Raw genomic sequence first — 17623 nt, 5'->3', positions numbered from 1 at the left:
TATGAATCTACTTTAATGTTATATTCCTATTAAATACAATAAATATTAATTAATCTTAATTTGGCTTTGATCTTTGGCAAATCCTGCGATGTTAAATTAATAGGTATGCTTCAATCATTTTATTTGCATTATTTTCATACATTCTTGGATTGTGTACAAAAAATAGGATATGATAATGTCAAAAGGCTCTTGCAAAAATGCTATAGTAAGCAGAAAGGGGGTTACTAATGAACACAACACACCTATTTTTTATGAATTTTCAATATTTGTTCACATGATCCCCTGTATCACTACCTTTGGGCTTACTAAACCTTTTTGCAATTTCCTGTAGAAGTCTAGTACAGAGCCATAAAACAAAAAAAAAAAAAAACACGCACTCACGCCTTGTACTTAATGTACTCCCTTGAGGGGTAGGCAGAGGTGCATTGCTGCACCCACTTTTCGCCAGAGTGTTATGTTAGTCCCAATGTAATAGGGGGCCATCTAGCGGATTTTCTGTCAAACTCGCAAAAATTAGTTCGTAAAAAATTGGTCCATGTACTAAACACTTAGAAATAATACACTTTACAAATGAAAAACCATATTTAATACTTTAACAAATATAATTCACTTTGAACCCTGTAATAAAACATCGCTGGTTGGCACTAAATTCAGTTTAGAGACTTGTTTGAACGATGGATGTGATTTGTCTTTCATGAGTTTGAATAAAACATTCTCGGCTGTCGCGACGAAGCAGCCCATAGTTTGGAACCTCTGGAAAATAGAAAAGAATTGGGTAAGTTTTGGACCTTTGTAAATTTAATTTATAGACTAGACTTTTTCATTGCTCGTCATTATAATATACTAGCTGTTCCCGCGAGTTTCGCTTCGCTTTAAAAAGTTTTCCCGTGGGAATTCCGGGATAAAAAGTAGCCTATGTTCTTTCTCAGAGTCTAGCTAGACCATAATTATGTATACCAAATTTCATTCAAAGCCGTTTAGTAGTTTTGGCGTGAAAGAGTAACAGACAGACACAGTTACTTTCGCATTTATAATATTAGTTAGGATTAGGATAGTTAGGATTTGCAGCACAGGGTACGAAAGGAGCCTTCCTGAGTGTCGTATTATATTAAATTCTCTGTGTGGGTGTAGATACCTGCACCTGGCTCTCTCAAATGGAACCTTTACGCGTATCCCCAAGCCCCAAGGTCTAAACTGCCTTCCTAAGCTTGGGCCATTTCTAGCTAGTCCACTGCAGGTTATGTAAATCTATGTAGATATGCAGGTTTCCTCACGATGTTTTCCTTCACCGTAAGAGCGATGGTATACATTGTTTCATTTTATTATGATAACTTGTAGATGAAGACAAACAGGAAGAGGAAAGGTTGATGATGCAAGAGAGAAAAACACTCTACTAATAAATGGAGCCATTATTTACCTATGTCTATAACTTAGATTTAGACGCAACATCAAACAAGGTGTCCACTGTAGGCACTTTGTTCAATTTGGACACTTGTTTGAAGTTTGGATGGTTTTTGTCGGCGAGTAGCTTGAATAGCACGTTTTCCGAAGTGGTGATGAAGCAGCCTAGGTCTCGCATGCGCTAGAATGGAGAGGGTAGGTGGTTAGTAGGATAGGAAGTTGAACTGTTAGCATGGACCAAAGGTGGTTAGTATAGGATAGCTTGCAGAACTGTTAGTAGGGATATCAATATTTGCATGCCTGACAGGTAGAACATGCTGGTGACAAAATGGAAGTAGTAATGAAATAAAAATTGGCTAAACAGTGGTGAAGGGTCCATCCATGCAACACAATCCTTTATTCTAATCTATTCTATGCTGAGGGGGGTGAAGCTCCTGTATGATGTACGTACGGTCGCCTGCGCCTAAAAGTATACAGGCGGAGTTTTTAAAATAGCGATCCCTGATGATGAAGGGACCAGTTAAATCTGTTATAAATCCGGGGACGTGTTGTGTGTGATGTGTCTATAATAATAATTTTAGGTAATCACGTGGCCAAATGGGCGTGGCTAACTCATTTGTCGTCTTTGTCTTTTGTATGGAAATGTGGGACAAAGAGGGCGCTTTGCTACGTCGTTTCCCTGAATGAGGTATAGCAGTGGTGTTTATGTGGATGTGATTGAGCCGCATGTGAGCTTGAGATCGCTATTTTAAAAACTACCCCCCTTATTCATAAAAAAGTTACTGGACGGATTAACTATTGAACTGTTCTGTCCCTCTCTAACAGAGAACAATTTGTTCTTTGACAGAGAGTGACAAAACAGTTCAATAGTTAATCCGTCCAGTAACTTTTTTATGAATAAGGGGGTTGCCTGTACACTTTTAGGCGCAGGCCACCGTATGTGGCTCTCTCAAGTGGAACCTTTGTACATATCCCTAATTTTAGCGCAGCCAGCCTAGCTCCTGTTAATTGGAGCAGCAGCCTGGATGTTGCGAAAATATTATTGACCTATCATGAAATATTTATAACCTGAAACCAGCCAATATTCATAAGGGAATTGTTTTGTATGGACTCTTTTCCACTGCTGTATTTTCCATATCTGGCATTTCCGTAAATGTAGCCCCATGAATAAAACATTCACAAACCTGCAGTGCCAGCACTCGGTCCATAGTGCTTCGCGAGGAGACTCCGTTAGCGAGGATGTGCACCGAGATGTCTTCATTCAGCAGGTCTATCACCGTCTGCTCTATGCACACGTGGGCCTGAAAATTAGGGAAGTATGTCTAATGAAAATTGTGCCATTAAGAATAAAAAATTTAAAAGTTCAACAGCCAGTCAGCTAGCAACGGCCAGCATAGCAGGGGACACCTTCCGGCCCCCTTAGGTGGCCAGTAGTGGCTGGATGAGGAAGGCCAAGAGTGTTGTTGTGCTGCTTAAGAGAGGCCTACGTCCAGCTATGGATGACTATGGGCTACTGATGATCATGAAAAATTTCAATATATGTAGAGGCCATTATATTGCTGCCACCAGACATTGGGGTATGAATAATGGTGAGTTGAATTTCTTCTTTTGAGCGGTAGAGTATTAATAGTAACAGATTGGTACTAATAATACATACATACACTTGTCCAAAATTAATAATGCACATGCAGATCTTCACACCCGAATCATTAAATCGTAAAAGCCTTAAAAAAACACTTGTATTTTGCACCTTGTTCGAAAGAAATAGGAGTCAATATCATGTGTCACATAATCGAAAACAACCGATCTGTCAAAGATTTCTATGCGCATTATCAATTTTGGAGCACTGTAAATACATACTAATAATGGGCCATTTAATATTAAAATCCTCACCTCAATCCCGAATAGCACCACAGAAGCGAGACTCGGTACTTCACATTTCAGTCGCTCCTTTAATTCTGGAGTATACATGGAAAACCTAGTCTTTTCGTAAACCAATGCTGCGCTGTCTAGGTTGATATCCTTCGTAGTGTGACCGAGGCCTTTGGGATATTGCTCTGATACATAGAGGTTTATGTTGAATAGTTTAGCTCCTTCTATCTGAAACAGTTATTTAAAATGGTTAAGTCAATTATATCAAGAAAAGGGAGAACTGGCTTGTGACTTGTGATAGACACTAAACAGACAAGACAAGGCTCTTAAATTTAAGAGAGAAAATATTTTAGTTTATTTGTAACTGTAAGTAATTATTACTGCTGGTCAGCCTTTATATTACTAGCTAATAATGTTCATAAAACAGCTACACCCAACAGTGGGCAATAGAGCTGATGATGATAGTAAAGTTGAATACCCTTTGGCTAGACTGATGTTGTGAAGACTTGCGAAAGGTGGGTGGGTAATTATTGGATGCGGAAAGCTATAGATCGCCTCCAGTGGGGTGCTTTGGGAGAGGCCTAACCACTAGTTAGTATTCTGTGGCCTAATGAAGAGGGTAAATAGAAGGTGAAAATTAAATAGATGTAAAGTTAAAAGTTGTAGATTTGTCGTATAAACGTAGATGTTAACATTAAAGGACTTCGACCTTCGATAATAAGATAAACAATTGGTTATGTAACTCGGTATCTTACCATCTTGTTGGCTACTTTGACGACCTCTTCAAAATGTTTCACATGCGGACGGAATGTTTCTTGGACATCACACAGGAAAAATGCGGTTTTCTGTGCTTCAAGAGCCCCCAATTTTAGTATACTACGGGCTGCCATTTCTAAATTAAATTGCAAAACTATTTTGATGTGATGTTTCGCCGGTAAATAATCAAAAGTCAAAACAAAACACCAATGACAAAGGAATAAAGAGAGGACATGCCATATCAACGAAAAAAATGCGCTTACCTAAACTTTGGTGTCAATTAAAATGGCGGCGGTTTTCTTGAAAAATGTAAACAAACAAATTGTTTGACAGCTGAAGTACCTTGTGTTTGGATGTCAATCAACATGGCGACCGGTCGCCAGGTAAGCGCATTTTTTTCTTTGATATGGCATGTCCTCTCTTTATTCCTTTGTCATTGCAAAACACCGATTTTTCCATGAAGTGTCAGAATGACAGTGACAGTAGTTGGAACAACGTTAGTATCTAAATTCTCTTTGGTTGCAACGTTGGAAGTAAGTTGGAATCACAGACCTTGAATATTGGAATCATATTGGAACATACTGGAATATTACAGTCCAACATTATTATAAAGTCCTGAAAATGGAAGTGGATCTTTGATCGATCTATTAAATTTATTTCAGCACAAATTAGTTATAAACATGTTCAAGGGCATAGGGACCTAGGTATTAATAGGCCATTATTAATCGGTATTATTTTTTTGTTTGGCGTTCATACTGACAGGCCATAGAAATTTAGGGCTCGTAGAGTAGGTACCTAAAGAGTCTCAAACTCTTTAGTTACTTCATAGAAACCCTAGCTATGATTAGTGTTTTTTTCCTCAGTGGCTTTGATGATAACGACATTGTAGTAACTAGGTACCTACATCTATTATTTTATTTTTATTTTTATTTTCTTTATTTTGGCTACAAACAGTCATTACAAGACATATACTATGCTAGTTATCTCTAATAAACTATTACAGACCAAAAAGAGCCGAATATTAATTACTAAATAGTCTTTCATTTAGAGCATTTAGGGTTACTTAAGTAAGTACATAATTTATTAGACAGTTAAGCTAAACAGTATGTCGTTCATTAGCTTTACTATAAAAGAAAAATGTTCAAGTGTACATAGTTATACATTCTTATACATAATTATGCTTAATATATTAGGAGGGTAGTATACAAAAATACGACTAAGTATATCAGGCCCGGTAACCGGTTACAACTAACACCGGAGCGTGCTAAACTAAGACAATGTATGTATAGCCAGTTAGTACAGGTTCTACCTTTTTTGGCATAAGATTTTTTTGCCTTATCTCGTATTGCATAGTAACGTTTGGTCAAAGTCTCGTTACGCCGAAAATCGTATGGCATAAATCTCGTTTAGTAAAAAGTTATTTCGCATAACATTGTTTAGCCTAATAATGGTATGGCCAAATCTTGAATAGCCTAATAATGCTAAGGCATAGGTTTATTAGGTTTATACAAAGTAATAATATTCGTTTGCCTTTAACTTTGACGGAGCGTCTCCCTACATAGCGCAAACTGGTGCCTTGTATTGTTTCCGCTGTTTGGAAAACGCTCCGCTCCGCTTCGCTGCGCTCCGCTTTGGTTTTGATGAACATGTGCACCTAACACGCTCCTCCTCGCTTTGCTCGTCGTCGCACCTATTTTTAGGTTTCGATCTCATGGGGTTTGTAATAATTATATTAGTCGTTAAATTTCGATTTTTTGATCATACAATATCGTGATTTTCGGGATGTAGGAGAAAAATACCACAATTTGTAAATTTACTACATACTTAATATATTATTTATTAAGATAACATAAGGAGAAACAAGATTATACATAGGTATAGACGAACATAAATTTGAGCAAACGAAACTTAGGTGTTTAAAGATTGTGCCTAAAGAGTTTTAGACGAAACGAGCCTTATGCCACATAAGTCTTGGCAAAGTGATGGTTCGGCCAAAAAAGTTTAGACCATACGAGTTATGCGAAATGAGTTTTGGTCAATAAAGATTATGCCAGATGAGCGGAACCCGTTAGTACATGGTATTTGTCTATAATTATTATTTATTGGGAACTATATTTCTTGCCAGCAAAGTTTATTTTTGTCATCAACTTGTATCAGCAAATTAATAGATCAACCGCAACAATATATTTTTGTCCTCAAATAAATAAAAAGTGTCCTCTGGTATGAATCAGCAAATAATATCAATACAAAAATCTAAAATAATAGATGGATTGCCAAAAAATTTGAGTTCATTACATAAATAAAAACTTTGTATGCAGAATATTATTTTTGCTCCTCAAATAATAACTGCGCCCGCAGAATAGTAGATTTGCCAGCAAATATATTGACTCTAGGTCGCATGTTGCGATTTCTTTTTAATTCATATTTTATCAGCATTGCAGTAGTTACATTATGATTGGTCCAGTTATTAAAACATTATAATTCGTTAGCAATTTAATACATGAGTTTACAAATTAGCGGAGACGGTGCTATGGAGAGAGCTATGCTTGGAGTTTCTCTGATGGATCGTATCAGAAATGAGATTATCCGTCAGAGGACCAAGGTTACCGACATACTTAGCTGTCAAAATATGCAAGCTGAAGAGGCAGTGGGCTGGTCATATCTGCCGAAGAACCGATAACCGTTGGGGTAGACGAGTTCTCGAGTCGAGACCACGAACAGGCAAACGGAGCGTGGGACGCCCTCCTGCCCGCTGGACTGACGATCTTAGGCGGATAGCCGGTAGTGGTTGGATGAGGAAGGCAGAGGACCGAATGTTGTGGCACTCCTTGGGAGCGGATCTATCTCCACCAGTGGATGATTATTGGCTGATGATGATGATGATGAAAAGAGGAATTTTAAGTTTTAATTACAATAAGATTGCTTTTGATTAGAAGAAGATTAAGGTTTAAGTTATAATTAGAAGAAGGTTGTTTATGTTGTTTTTAATTAAGAATATTGATGATTTAAACTTCATTTTTTGTTTCATTTAAATATTAAACATAACATCGAGTTATGTGGACATACCTATTAAAATATATACATAAATGTTAACTTGCCACTTGATCATAAATCCCGGCAATTTTAAGTGATTAATTGTTGAATTGATTTAAAATTGTTTGGGGGCAAAAATTTGCTGGCAAATCTACTATTTTGCCTTCAAACCTATTATTTAGCAAATTCAAAACGGATTTAATTGGCGATCGTTTAAATGACACCCTTATTTATTTTACCACAAAGTAATAGGAACTTTACTATGACGGTTAAAGCCGTGTGATTATTGAATAAGATATGTAGGAGTAGGGATATCTATGAACATAGAGTATTATAAATGATTGACTATGGTGTTCCTTTTATAAACTCTCTCTTGCAAATATGGCGTGTAGCAGGAAAGATTGTTTTCTCATTTTGGGTGTAAAATAAATAAATTAAAGATTGTTTTAAGTGCATCGGCGGTTTAATTTTCATCCCACAACTTTTGGGGGCTCGTCCGGGATGAGAATAAGCCAAAGGTGCTGAAGATGGTGTAAATAAGGTGTAAATAGTGTAAATAAGGGGGCGTGCTCGTGAAGCGATTCACACACGACAAAGATGGCGGCGCGCACTAAAGCGAAATTATGGTGAAAATTCGGAGAAAATTCTAAATTATTAAAGGAGAAACAATGTAAAGGTGAACAAATATAAGGTGGTATATTTTAAGACGGTGAAGGTGAAAAAAATATTTTAAAGACGAAATGATGATGACGGCGGCGACAATCCCGACGTTCTCGGGAGCAGACCCGGCGTACACGGCGGCAAGGTGGGTGGAGGACTTCAGCGACAATGCAGAAGTGTTCGGCTGGACACCTCCACAAAAACTTCTGATAGCGCGACGTGTTCTGACTGGTGTGGCAGGTCTGTGGCTCCGCACGGAGGAAAAATTCAAGAGTTTTGAGGAACTGCAGCGGGCACTGCTGGAGGAATTTCCTGACAAGGCTGATACGAAGCACATTCACGAGCTGATGACGGACCGTAAAAAGAAGATGGCAGCATCAGCTAAGGAGGAGACGAGAGGTGAACAACCGGCTGATGTGTCGGTAAAGCAGGATCCTGGTCAGCGACAGAGCAGCGGACACAGATGTCAGTCGGAGATGTCGGTAAAGCAGCCATCGATTATGTTCGAGGTCAGGATGGACGAGGCGACTAATATGAGCAATGATTATTCGAAGGAAACAGAAGTGACAGGCATAGATACGAAGACAAGTTCTATCAGTTGTCAAACGGAAGTTGTACATAAACAAGTTTTGGAAAATAAAAAGGAGGAACTTTTCAAAGAGGCGCCAATCGAGCTGAATACTATTAAGGAGATTGTTGAACAAAAAGTTGAAGAGGTAAAGAGTGAGACAAAGATTGTGGAAGAAAAAGTTGAAAAGGTGGTTAAAAAGGAGTATTTTTCAGGCGAGGTTCCTTGTGTGGTGAAGAAGAAAGATTGGCCAAAAATGAGAAAAGTCGATAACAGGCTACTTAATAAGAAGGTGTATGAAAAAAGATGTGTAGAAGAATATAGACAGTATCAACATGGTTCGATGGAGAATGAAATATCTTACATAGGAAATGAGGAGAACATTATGGAGAAAGAAATCGCGAAGAGGGTACAAGAGAGTTGTTATTTCTCTGCAAGGATAATGAAAGATGCAATGACTAAAGACTACCATGTACTCCGTTGAATACACTAAGCCATGATTTTTATAAGTTTTTATTTGTGTGATGGTGATGATGATGGATGAGTGACGAAGAATGAGTATATTTTTAATGAAGTTGTTTTAGTCTGGGGCACATTTTTATTTTAAAAGAAGTCATGTATCTAAGTTGTTTATTTGAGTTAGTTTCGGTGTTGTAATGCTATGTATATTTTGTTTGTTCTAAAGTTTACATTATAGAGTGGTTATACTGTGTTAAGAATGTAGAGTTAGTAAAGATTTGTTTATTTTTAGATCATTTTTAATAGTCTGAGGGCAGACTATCTGCAGGATGGCCGGGTTGTAGGAGTAGGGATATCTATGAACATAGAGTATTATAAATGATTGACTATGGTGTTCCTTTTATAAACTCTCTCTTGCAAATATGGCGTGTAGCAGGAAAGATTGTTTTCTCATTTTGGGTGTAAAATAAATAAATTAAAGATTGTTTTAAGTGCATCGGCGGTTTAATTTTCATCCCACAGATATAATAAGTAAGTTTTAGGTAGGTAGTTAGTTACAACCTTAAAAGTAATAAACTAAGGTTAAAATGGTTCCAACGCAGAACAGTTCGGTTCAAACACCTAGGAAGTTCTGAATGCAGATCCCGACGAATTGAGAACCTCCTCCTTTTTTGAAGTCGGTTAACAAACCACCCATGCCTTCTTTCAAAGATTGACAGTTGGTTAGTTTGACAAAAGTGTAAACGCAGCCAACTTTACCATATAAATAAAATTTCAATTACCCACTATCAAGTTGTTTGGACCGAACCTGTACAATGGAATAGAATACCAAACGCCTTACACAAAATGTGTAGCCAACGTAACGCATTATAATCATAGGTACTCAGATTAATATCAGGCGCTATCAAAAACTTTATAGGTTGTTTCAATCCAAAGCGTCCGTAGTCGAGGTAGCTTCAGTGATCGTAACGGATTATTGAGGTAAAGAAACACATGGCACGGTCGATCATTGGATGGGTGATCGATTTCAAGTGTTTGTTTTTGGATGCTTCCGTGCTTCCGTGGTCCCGATTACTGTTTCGGGCCTAGTCAGAGGCCTTCGGGCGGCTTAAAAACATCTGACAGTCGGGTTGCCCACTTACGCGACAACTCTCTCAGCACAAGCTTGCTTGTGTTGGCGTCCATAATCAACCCGCACTAGGCCAGCGTGGTGGACTAGGCCTAAGTAATCCTTTCCTTCATTTGATGGAGACTCGTGCCTCGGCCGGCATATCATCAAGGTCTAAACTGCCTTCCTAATCTTGGACCATTTCCCACCACGCTGGTCCACTACGGGCTGGTGAGTTCACATATTATCTAGATGTGCTAAATCTAGGTATGCAGGTTTCCTCACGATGTTTTCCTTCACCGTAAGAGCGATGGTATTATACATTGTACTTAGATTCATTGGTACAAGCCAGCTCCGGGATTCGAACCCGCATCTCTGGCGTGAGAAGCGGGCGCTATCCCGACTGAGCTACCACCGCTCTACCCGATGGTCCAGCTAGTAAAAACTTTTATTGGACATACTTATAGCCACTTTACTACACCGGTAGCGTTGCAACTTTAACGTAGGTAGGCATCTACATAAATAGATAAAAGTACTAACTAACTTAGGGTAACGTAACGTACCTAGGGACATTTTCGACTACCCCAACTTTGAATGAAGCTATCGCAGCGTACAACTAAGATATTAATGTGAAATTTTGTTTATTCGGTAGGATATATAATCTATTATCACTAGTATTTGTGCTAAAGCTTTAGTGTGGCCAGATTTTATTAAATTAAGATAAAAATAAAAAGGCTTGTTTTGACCCAAGGTACGTTACACGTTTGTACCTTGGGACACTGTTTCCTATAGCTTTGTACTATGGAAAATGCAAACTTCTAAATAACGCCTTATATCTCTGTTTTTATTGATTTACTGCATCTCTCTTCTGTCTAGTTTCACTCTGGCATTAATAAGAACAGAGATATAAGGCGTTATTTAGATGTTTGCATTTTCCATAGTACAAAGCCATAGGAAACAGTGTCCCAAGGTACAAATTTAATCGTGTCCCAAGGTACAAAAAAGCAATATTTAACCAAAATTTAAATATCTTTATTTTTAATTAATAGGAATCTTTCAGATAATTGCCATGTCATAAAATTAAATAACTGAAAAGTTATACGTGACATCCATGTCTTTATTTTGAGCATGCCTCAATGAGATAAAGCAACACAAAAAACTATACAAAAGCTACTTTTGACTCCAAAAAACTTCATATTATCTTCAACACACACTCGATGCTGGTATGATCACGAGACTCACTAGTTTTGCCAAGCGAGTAAAATACTATACCTAGGGTAGAATTTTAATGTGTTTATATAGCCGGTTTTTAAAATACAATCAATGTCCCGAGGTACAAGCGTCCCAAGGTACGTTACGTTACCCTACTTAGTTACTTATAAAAGTTAAATAATCCGTTTGAGTGTCTATAAATTTAAGTTGCGGCAAGATGAATCCCAATTTCTCTATTATTATGACTTGAACGTGAAACAGGTAAAAGTCTGACTATTTTTTTACAAAGGCCCTTCCCGAACGCACGCGACTGCGGCTGGCGCCGAGTTTTTTTTTAATCCGCGCGGCCCGTTCCTTCGCAATAATAGGCAAAGGCCGCGGGCTAAAACAGTCAGTCAAAAGTCACGAGCAAACTGAAATTTTAAAAAATAAATAGAAAAAAGTTTAGAAAAGGGTCGTTCTGTGGTTGTGAATGATATAGTTTTTTGGGGCAAATTAGGGATTTGGGCCATGTTTTCGAGAAGAAATTGCGTGTAGACTGTAATAACATGTGTCTGGATTTTCGAGTCGGCTGCTTAGATTATTTTTTTTGCCGACTGCGAGTTGTCTTTGTTTTTTTTTATTTCACCTAATTCGGAATTGTTTAAAATAGGAACAGGATTCTATCAATTAAATATCGTTTTTGTATAAGTATCTTCCGACGTACCTACCTAGATATCGAAAATTATGGTAGAGAATAGGTAAGTTTGTAAGTACCTACCTATATAAACTTTTTATTACTCTAGGTGGGTAAGTATATTAAATCAAGACAAATTAATGTAGGTACTTAGGGAGGTGGGTAGGTGGAAAGTAGTGTTTGGTAGCTTTAATAATACCTTAACTGTAAATAGCATACATAATAAATAATATTATGTGCTAGCTGAAGTGGCAGTGGGCTGGTCATATCTGTCGAAGAACCGATAACCGTTGGGGTAGATGAGTTCCCGAGTGGAGACCACGAATAGGCAAACGCAGCGTGGGACGCCGACTGACGACCTTAGGCGGGTAGCCGGTAGTGGTTGGATGAGGAAGGCCGAAGACCGAGTGTTGTGGCGCTCCTTGGGAGAGGCCTATGTCCAACAGTGGCTGATTAATGGCTAATGATGATGTATTAAGCCCACCTTTTGTACATGTATTTTTATATTTGTGCAATAAAGAAGTAAATAAATAAATAAATTAGTATTATGTACAATGTATGGTTACCTATCTACATGGATTACGATGGATTCGTGATTCTACGACCATAGTGAAACATAACCTCTAATTACCCGTATCACAGATTAGTATCCCGCCAAAAATCCGGTGGCTACGTTCGAGAATAAACTTTTAGTTCCTAAAGCCGCCGCCCGCGGCGTATCGGCGCGTGCGTTCCGAAATAATTTTATTTTTATTAAAATACCTTATAATTACAGTCATTAGATATTTTAACTGTTCCCGCAGCCAGGTTTAATTGTAGGCGGCAGCCGAAGCTCTTCTGAAGGATACGATCCCGTTTTTAGTTTTAGGGTTTAAGGTGGTGACTAATACGGTCTAAAAAAACCGCCCGAGGTGATCATTTCAATGGAACCGCTCGGTGCATATCTCGCGATGATCATGGACTTGTTTATTTAGCTTATACCTAACTACAGGAGGTACAGTGGTAGCCATTTTAAAGGAACGTACAGTTCTATTAAAGTTAAGCTTCCACCTATCGGTATCGTACGCAACGGACGCATCGTTTTCAGTAGGTATTCTTTGTATAGAAATTTACACAAGTTCGTCCACTTCATCGGCATTGCCGATACACTACTGTACCTACCTACTAGGGCATGCAATACCGCAATACCGGTATTCGTAATACCGGTATCAGGGACAAAATTCACGCTTTTTTCAATACCGGTACTGAAAGTTAATACCGGTATTGAAGTAATACCGGAATCGGACTTTTTTAGGCTATAATAAAGCGATTAAGATATAGTATTCCTATGTACTGTGAAAGCGCACTTGTTTCCAACCGTTTGATGCAGTTTTCGGCCGTTTGATATCTACTGTTGTCCATGCGTAAACAGACACTGGATGTAAAAAAAAAAAAATATTGTAAAATTTAAACTCTAATACTCAATTCTCGTAAAAATCTTTTACAAAAAACTGAATTTCATTGCTTTTTCTCGTTTTATTTTTACTTATACGACCTTTAATCACAATATATGACATTTATTACAAGGAAATCTAATACCGGTATTAATACCGGGATCCCGGTATTGAGTTGCAATACCGGAACTCAATACCGGTATTGAAAATAGTTCCGGTATTGCATGCCCTACTACCTACCCTAACTAAAATATTGAGATTGGTGTTGTCTCTCGGTTCTCGACATATTTTGTCATTTTTGTTACATTACGTTGATCATGTCGACTATTTTCGTTCACTCAAAAATTATAAAAATAAGTCGATAAACCGAGAGGCGACACCGACAGTCCAACACCGATCGTAACGATACCAATACGGCAGCAGGGCACAGATCACAGGATTCGATTTTCAAATCTACACAAACATATGGTAAAAACAAATGTCACTTTAGGAACTGACAAAATTTAATTTGCCTTACATCTTCACAGTGTCATATCTACTGTCCTTTTTCCATACTATGTTTGTGTAGATTCGAAGATAGTATCGAATCCTGTGATCGCTGCACAGGTCAATGGAATGTGTAAAACAGGGATGTTAATGATCTAACAGACTTTGGTTAAATTAGGCCTTAGTCCTGTGAGTCTAGCACCGCGTCTATCCTGGTATACCTACTGCAATACGACTAAAAATATTATTTTTACTGCATTATTTTATGTGCAATTAATTAAGTAAGTAATTAAGTTTGTGGTGAAATCAGTGGAGCTAGTCAAACAGTGCCGTCTACAACTTTCCAAGAATCGAATCCCGACCCACCGAATGACTCATAAAGTGTGGTTTTACTCTGAACTCACATTTACACAACCTATAGCGATTTTTATTAATTGGTCCAATTGCCCACTACTATTGAGACGAAATTGAATCACTGCATCTCATTTCTAATCCTAACTATCCTAACTAATTCTAATCCTAACTAATATTATAAATGCGAAAGTAACTGTGTCTGTCTGTCTGTCTGTCTGTCTGTCTGTTACTCTTTCACGCCAAAACTACTGAACGGATTTGAATGAAATTTGGTTTACATACGGTCTAGATCCTAGGAAAGAACATAGACTACTTTTTATCCCGGAATTTCCACGGGAAAACTTTTTAAAGCGAAGCGAAGCGCTGTCTGTCTGTTACTCTTTCACGCCAAAACTACTGAACAGCTAGTAAGTATATAAAATTTAACATAGCTGGATCTAAAACATCGGTATCTATGCCGGTGCTGTCAATACAATAGCATAAAACCATTCTAAAGTGATTTATACAATGCATCAATGTGTTATAACTTCAGAAAACAGAGGAAGAATCCAATAAAACGGCCATTAGCGACAGCATCAATGATAAAATTTCCTCCAGTTCATTCCAATGATGACATTAATTAACAAAACGCTAGAAAAAAGCGGCAAACGCGAAGAATAAAATCGAATACTAACAAACAATGGACAATCGAGTCTTCATTGAATCGAATCGGGGGAAAAAATCGATCGAATCTAGTACTTGAGCAAAAAGGTTAGATTGGTATGTCGATTGTTAGATAGAGACAATGCATTGATAAGAAAATGCATGCAAATCTGAAAATAGTGACGTTTGCTTGACGTTTCTATGAGTTTAAAAAAATAAGCAAAGTTGACATCTTCATTTAGGTGCCTATTAATAGGCTTGTTATTTCCTAAAGTCGTTTTTTCTTATCTCTGATTCTGAACGTTCATCAACATTCGATTGTCTTACCAATACAACGATACGTCACGTAAGTAGGTAAGTAGGTATTTATTTTTATTTTAAACTAGCTGCTTTATTGAAAATGGAAAAAAGTCCGCTATTTTTCTTTTCCCTAAAATACGGACTAAATAGAAATTTTGAAACTACCACAATATTATATACATCATGAAACATAACCTAGCCAACGCTAAAAGGGCAGTTCTTCTTTTTAACCTACATAATGAGTAAAAAATTATCCCAAATTCGAAAAAAAAAACTATAGCTTTTTGGTGAACTCTTATCATTTTTATGATAGCTTCATGTCTATTCTATCGAAAAAGGTGGTTGGCCGCGTAGTTAACAAATTTTTTCAATATTTTAAGGACATAATACGTGGATAAGGCACAAAAAATTACACCTTCGTCACATTATCTTTTATTTTTTTTTAACGAGATAGTCTTCGTCGTTTGAAATGAAACTTTTTTGATACGCTAATAAACAAAATACCATTTTAGAAAACATATGAAGGAATGGATTTTTAGTAATAACAAAATATTTATTAAGTAGTTATTACCACTCTGTCACAATTTCAGCTAAAATGAAGCTTGTTTTTGTTATAAATATTTTTTCGCTGCTAATTACAGTAAAAAATTAACAGCATAGACGTTAACATCAATTACTAAATTTAATATGATTTTTCCAAAGTTGTACTATTTATAACATAACATATAAACGACCAAAAATAAGTTGACTACCAGGAGACACCAATCGTTACAAAGTGGTAAACGATGTGACAGAGTTGTTATTCTATTAAATATTAGGCAGGGTTTTGGAATAAAACAGTTTTATTTGATAAGAATAATTTAGTAACTTACATATAAATTATTATGGTTTCAATTTAGTCAAAGAATTAACTGGAGATATCTTTATAATTAGTATAACTAATTAAAATCACACTTGAGAACCTCTGGAGACTGAAATATCCGTATTTCAGGAACTTAAAGGACAAATTTGTTCCAACTACATAAATTAATGTTTATCTGCACAAATAATATTTTCGACAAACTAAAATTTAAGTAATATAACGAAAAATTACGTAATTTCTTAAAGTTTTAATCAGCCATATTTCGAAAGTACAGAAGTGGCTCTTAGAACTTGAAAAACTATTTTTTTTACTTTTTTAATTACCTTAGAAGCTGGAAGGACTTTAATGTAATCATCAAACATCCGATAAATCAATCTCCACCATATTAAACAGTCTACCACATTCATCGTCTGTTCTTGAGAACAATAGCACGAAATCACCTTTTTCACTAACGAAACTTTTTATCACTGCAGCGCAAGTGTATTGGACGTTCCTTTCGCTTCGTACTTTAACCAAAACGTGTAGTTTCTCTTCAATTTTTCGTTGATGAATATCCTCAGGTTGGAGTGTTTAGTAAGAATGTGACAGATTTGTCGTGTGACAGAGGGGTAAAATGTATTGCAAAGTCAAATAGTATTTAAACAGTAACATAAAATGTATAATTCACATGTTGATTGCAAAGTAATCGTTATTACCGATGAGTAAATAACAAAATAATAATTTAAATATATTTTATTTTAACAATTACCTACGTGACGAAGCTGTCGCCGAATAAACACACGCACCTCCTGTCACACTTTGCGGGTGGCCGATACGCGGTGTCTGGATCTCTAAGGGGAAATCTTACCAAGGGGGAAAAGGAGATCTTAAACTCTGATCGATGGCAATAAGGACGAGTGGCTCAAACAAATATTTTAAATGGCAACCTACGTGACAGAGTGTAACTACTAAAACATTGGGTAGTGAGAGACAATTTTTCAACAATTTTTTTAAATATTTCAGAAATATTTTAAAAATATATATTTTGTTTTACTAAATAAGTAATACCTTCTGGAGTTTAAATAAAATTTTATATTTTATCTCGTCATATATTTTTTTTCTAACATTATGAAATATACGCAGGATGAAGTGGCAGGAGACAGCCAAGATTCGTATGAAATACACCTCTGTCACGCGGATTTACCACTCTGTAACGTAATTTTAAATACAAAAATATAAATTTATATTTTTGTAAACGTTCACAGCCGTTGTGTTTTTAGTACAATGCACGTTGAAATATAAATAAATAAATAAATATTTGTAAAACTCATGATATTTTCCTCACAACTGGTGGAGACACAGTTATGTAGGTTAAAAAGAAGAACTGCCCAAAAACCCCTATCATTCAACACTAAAAGTCGCATAACTTTTAAACTACTGAACTGATGATGGCTAGTTACACTCTAGGTAACAGTACCTACCTACGACCCTAAAAAACAAACGAAAATCGGTTCAGTTTGGGAGTTAAGCTACCACAGACAGAGATAACATACACAGATACAGAGACACGTTAAACTTATAACACCACTATTTTACCGTCGGGGGTAAAAAAATTACCGCTGCTATATTATAGACATAAATCTTTACCTCAAGGATCTCCACAACACACTTCAACACATTTAAGTCTTCGGCCTTCCTCATCCAAGTACCAGCTTTCTGTCGTCGTACCAGCAGGAGGGTGTCCCACGCTTACCCCTACAGTCATCGGCTCTACAACAGATGACGAAAGCAAGAAATAATCATTAATATTAATATTTCCCTA

At 36.9% G+C, this 17623-nt stretch overlaps 1 protein-coding gene across 2 annotated transcripts; it reads right to left on the bottom strand.

The window, feature by feature from the left end:
- Positions 1 to 586: 586 nt before the first annotated feature.
- Positions 587 to 4240, bottom strand: LOC105388480 (isochorismatase domain-containing protein 1). Of its 2 annotated transcripts, XM_011559398.3 has the most exons (5): positions 4029 to 4240; positions 3295 to 3501; positions 2586 to 2702; positions 1418 to 1582; positions 587 to 753 (listed from the first exon to the last, which is right to left on the bottom strand). In XM_011559398.3, the coding sequence occupies exons 1-4, from the start codon at positions 4161 to 4163 to the stop codon at positions 1424 to 1426; spliced, it is 618 nt and encodes a 205-aa protein (XP_011557700.3). In that variant the 5' UTR covers positions 4164 to 4240; the 3' UTR covers positions 587 to 753; positions 1418 to 1423. The 2 variants fall into 2 exon arrangements, with proteins under 2 accessions (XP_011557700.3, XP_011557701.3); XM_011559399.3 differs by lacking the exon at positions 1418 to 1582.
- Positions 4241 to 17623: the final 13383 nt, after the last annotated feature.

Source organism: Plutella xylostella, chromosome 2, assembly GCF_932276165.1.
Source record: "Plutella xylostella chromosome 2, ilPluXylo3.1, whole genome shotgun sequence".
Classification (NCBI taxonomy): Eukaryota; Metazoa; Arthropoda; class Insecta; order Lepidoptera; family Plutellidae; genus Plutella; species Plutella xylostella.
The sequence above is the reverse complement of the archived record's forward strand: the minus strand, read 5'-3'. Positions and strand labels throughout refer to the sequence as shown.

Coding starts and splice junctions, on each gene's coding strand:
- LOC105388480 (XM_011559398.3), bottom strand. CDS start 4,163: ATGGCAGCCCGTAGTATACTAAAATTGGGGGCTCTTGAAGCACAGAAA. Junction 3,502..4,028: donor TCAAAGTAGCCAACAAGATG/GTAAGATACCGA, acceptor TAACTGTTTCAG/ATAGAAGGAGCTAAACTATT. Junction 2,703..3,294: donor TGGTGCTATTCGGGATTGAG/GTGAGGATTTTA, acceptor CCTAATTTTCAG/GCCCACGTGTGCATAGAGCA.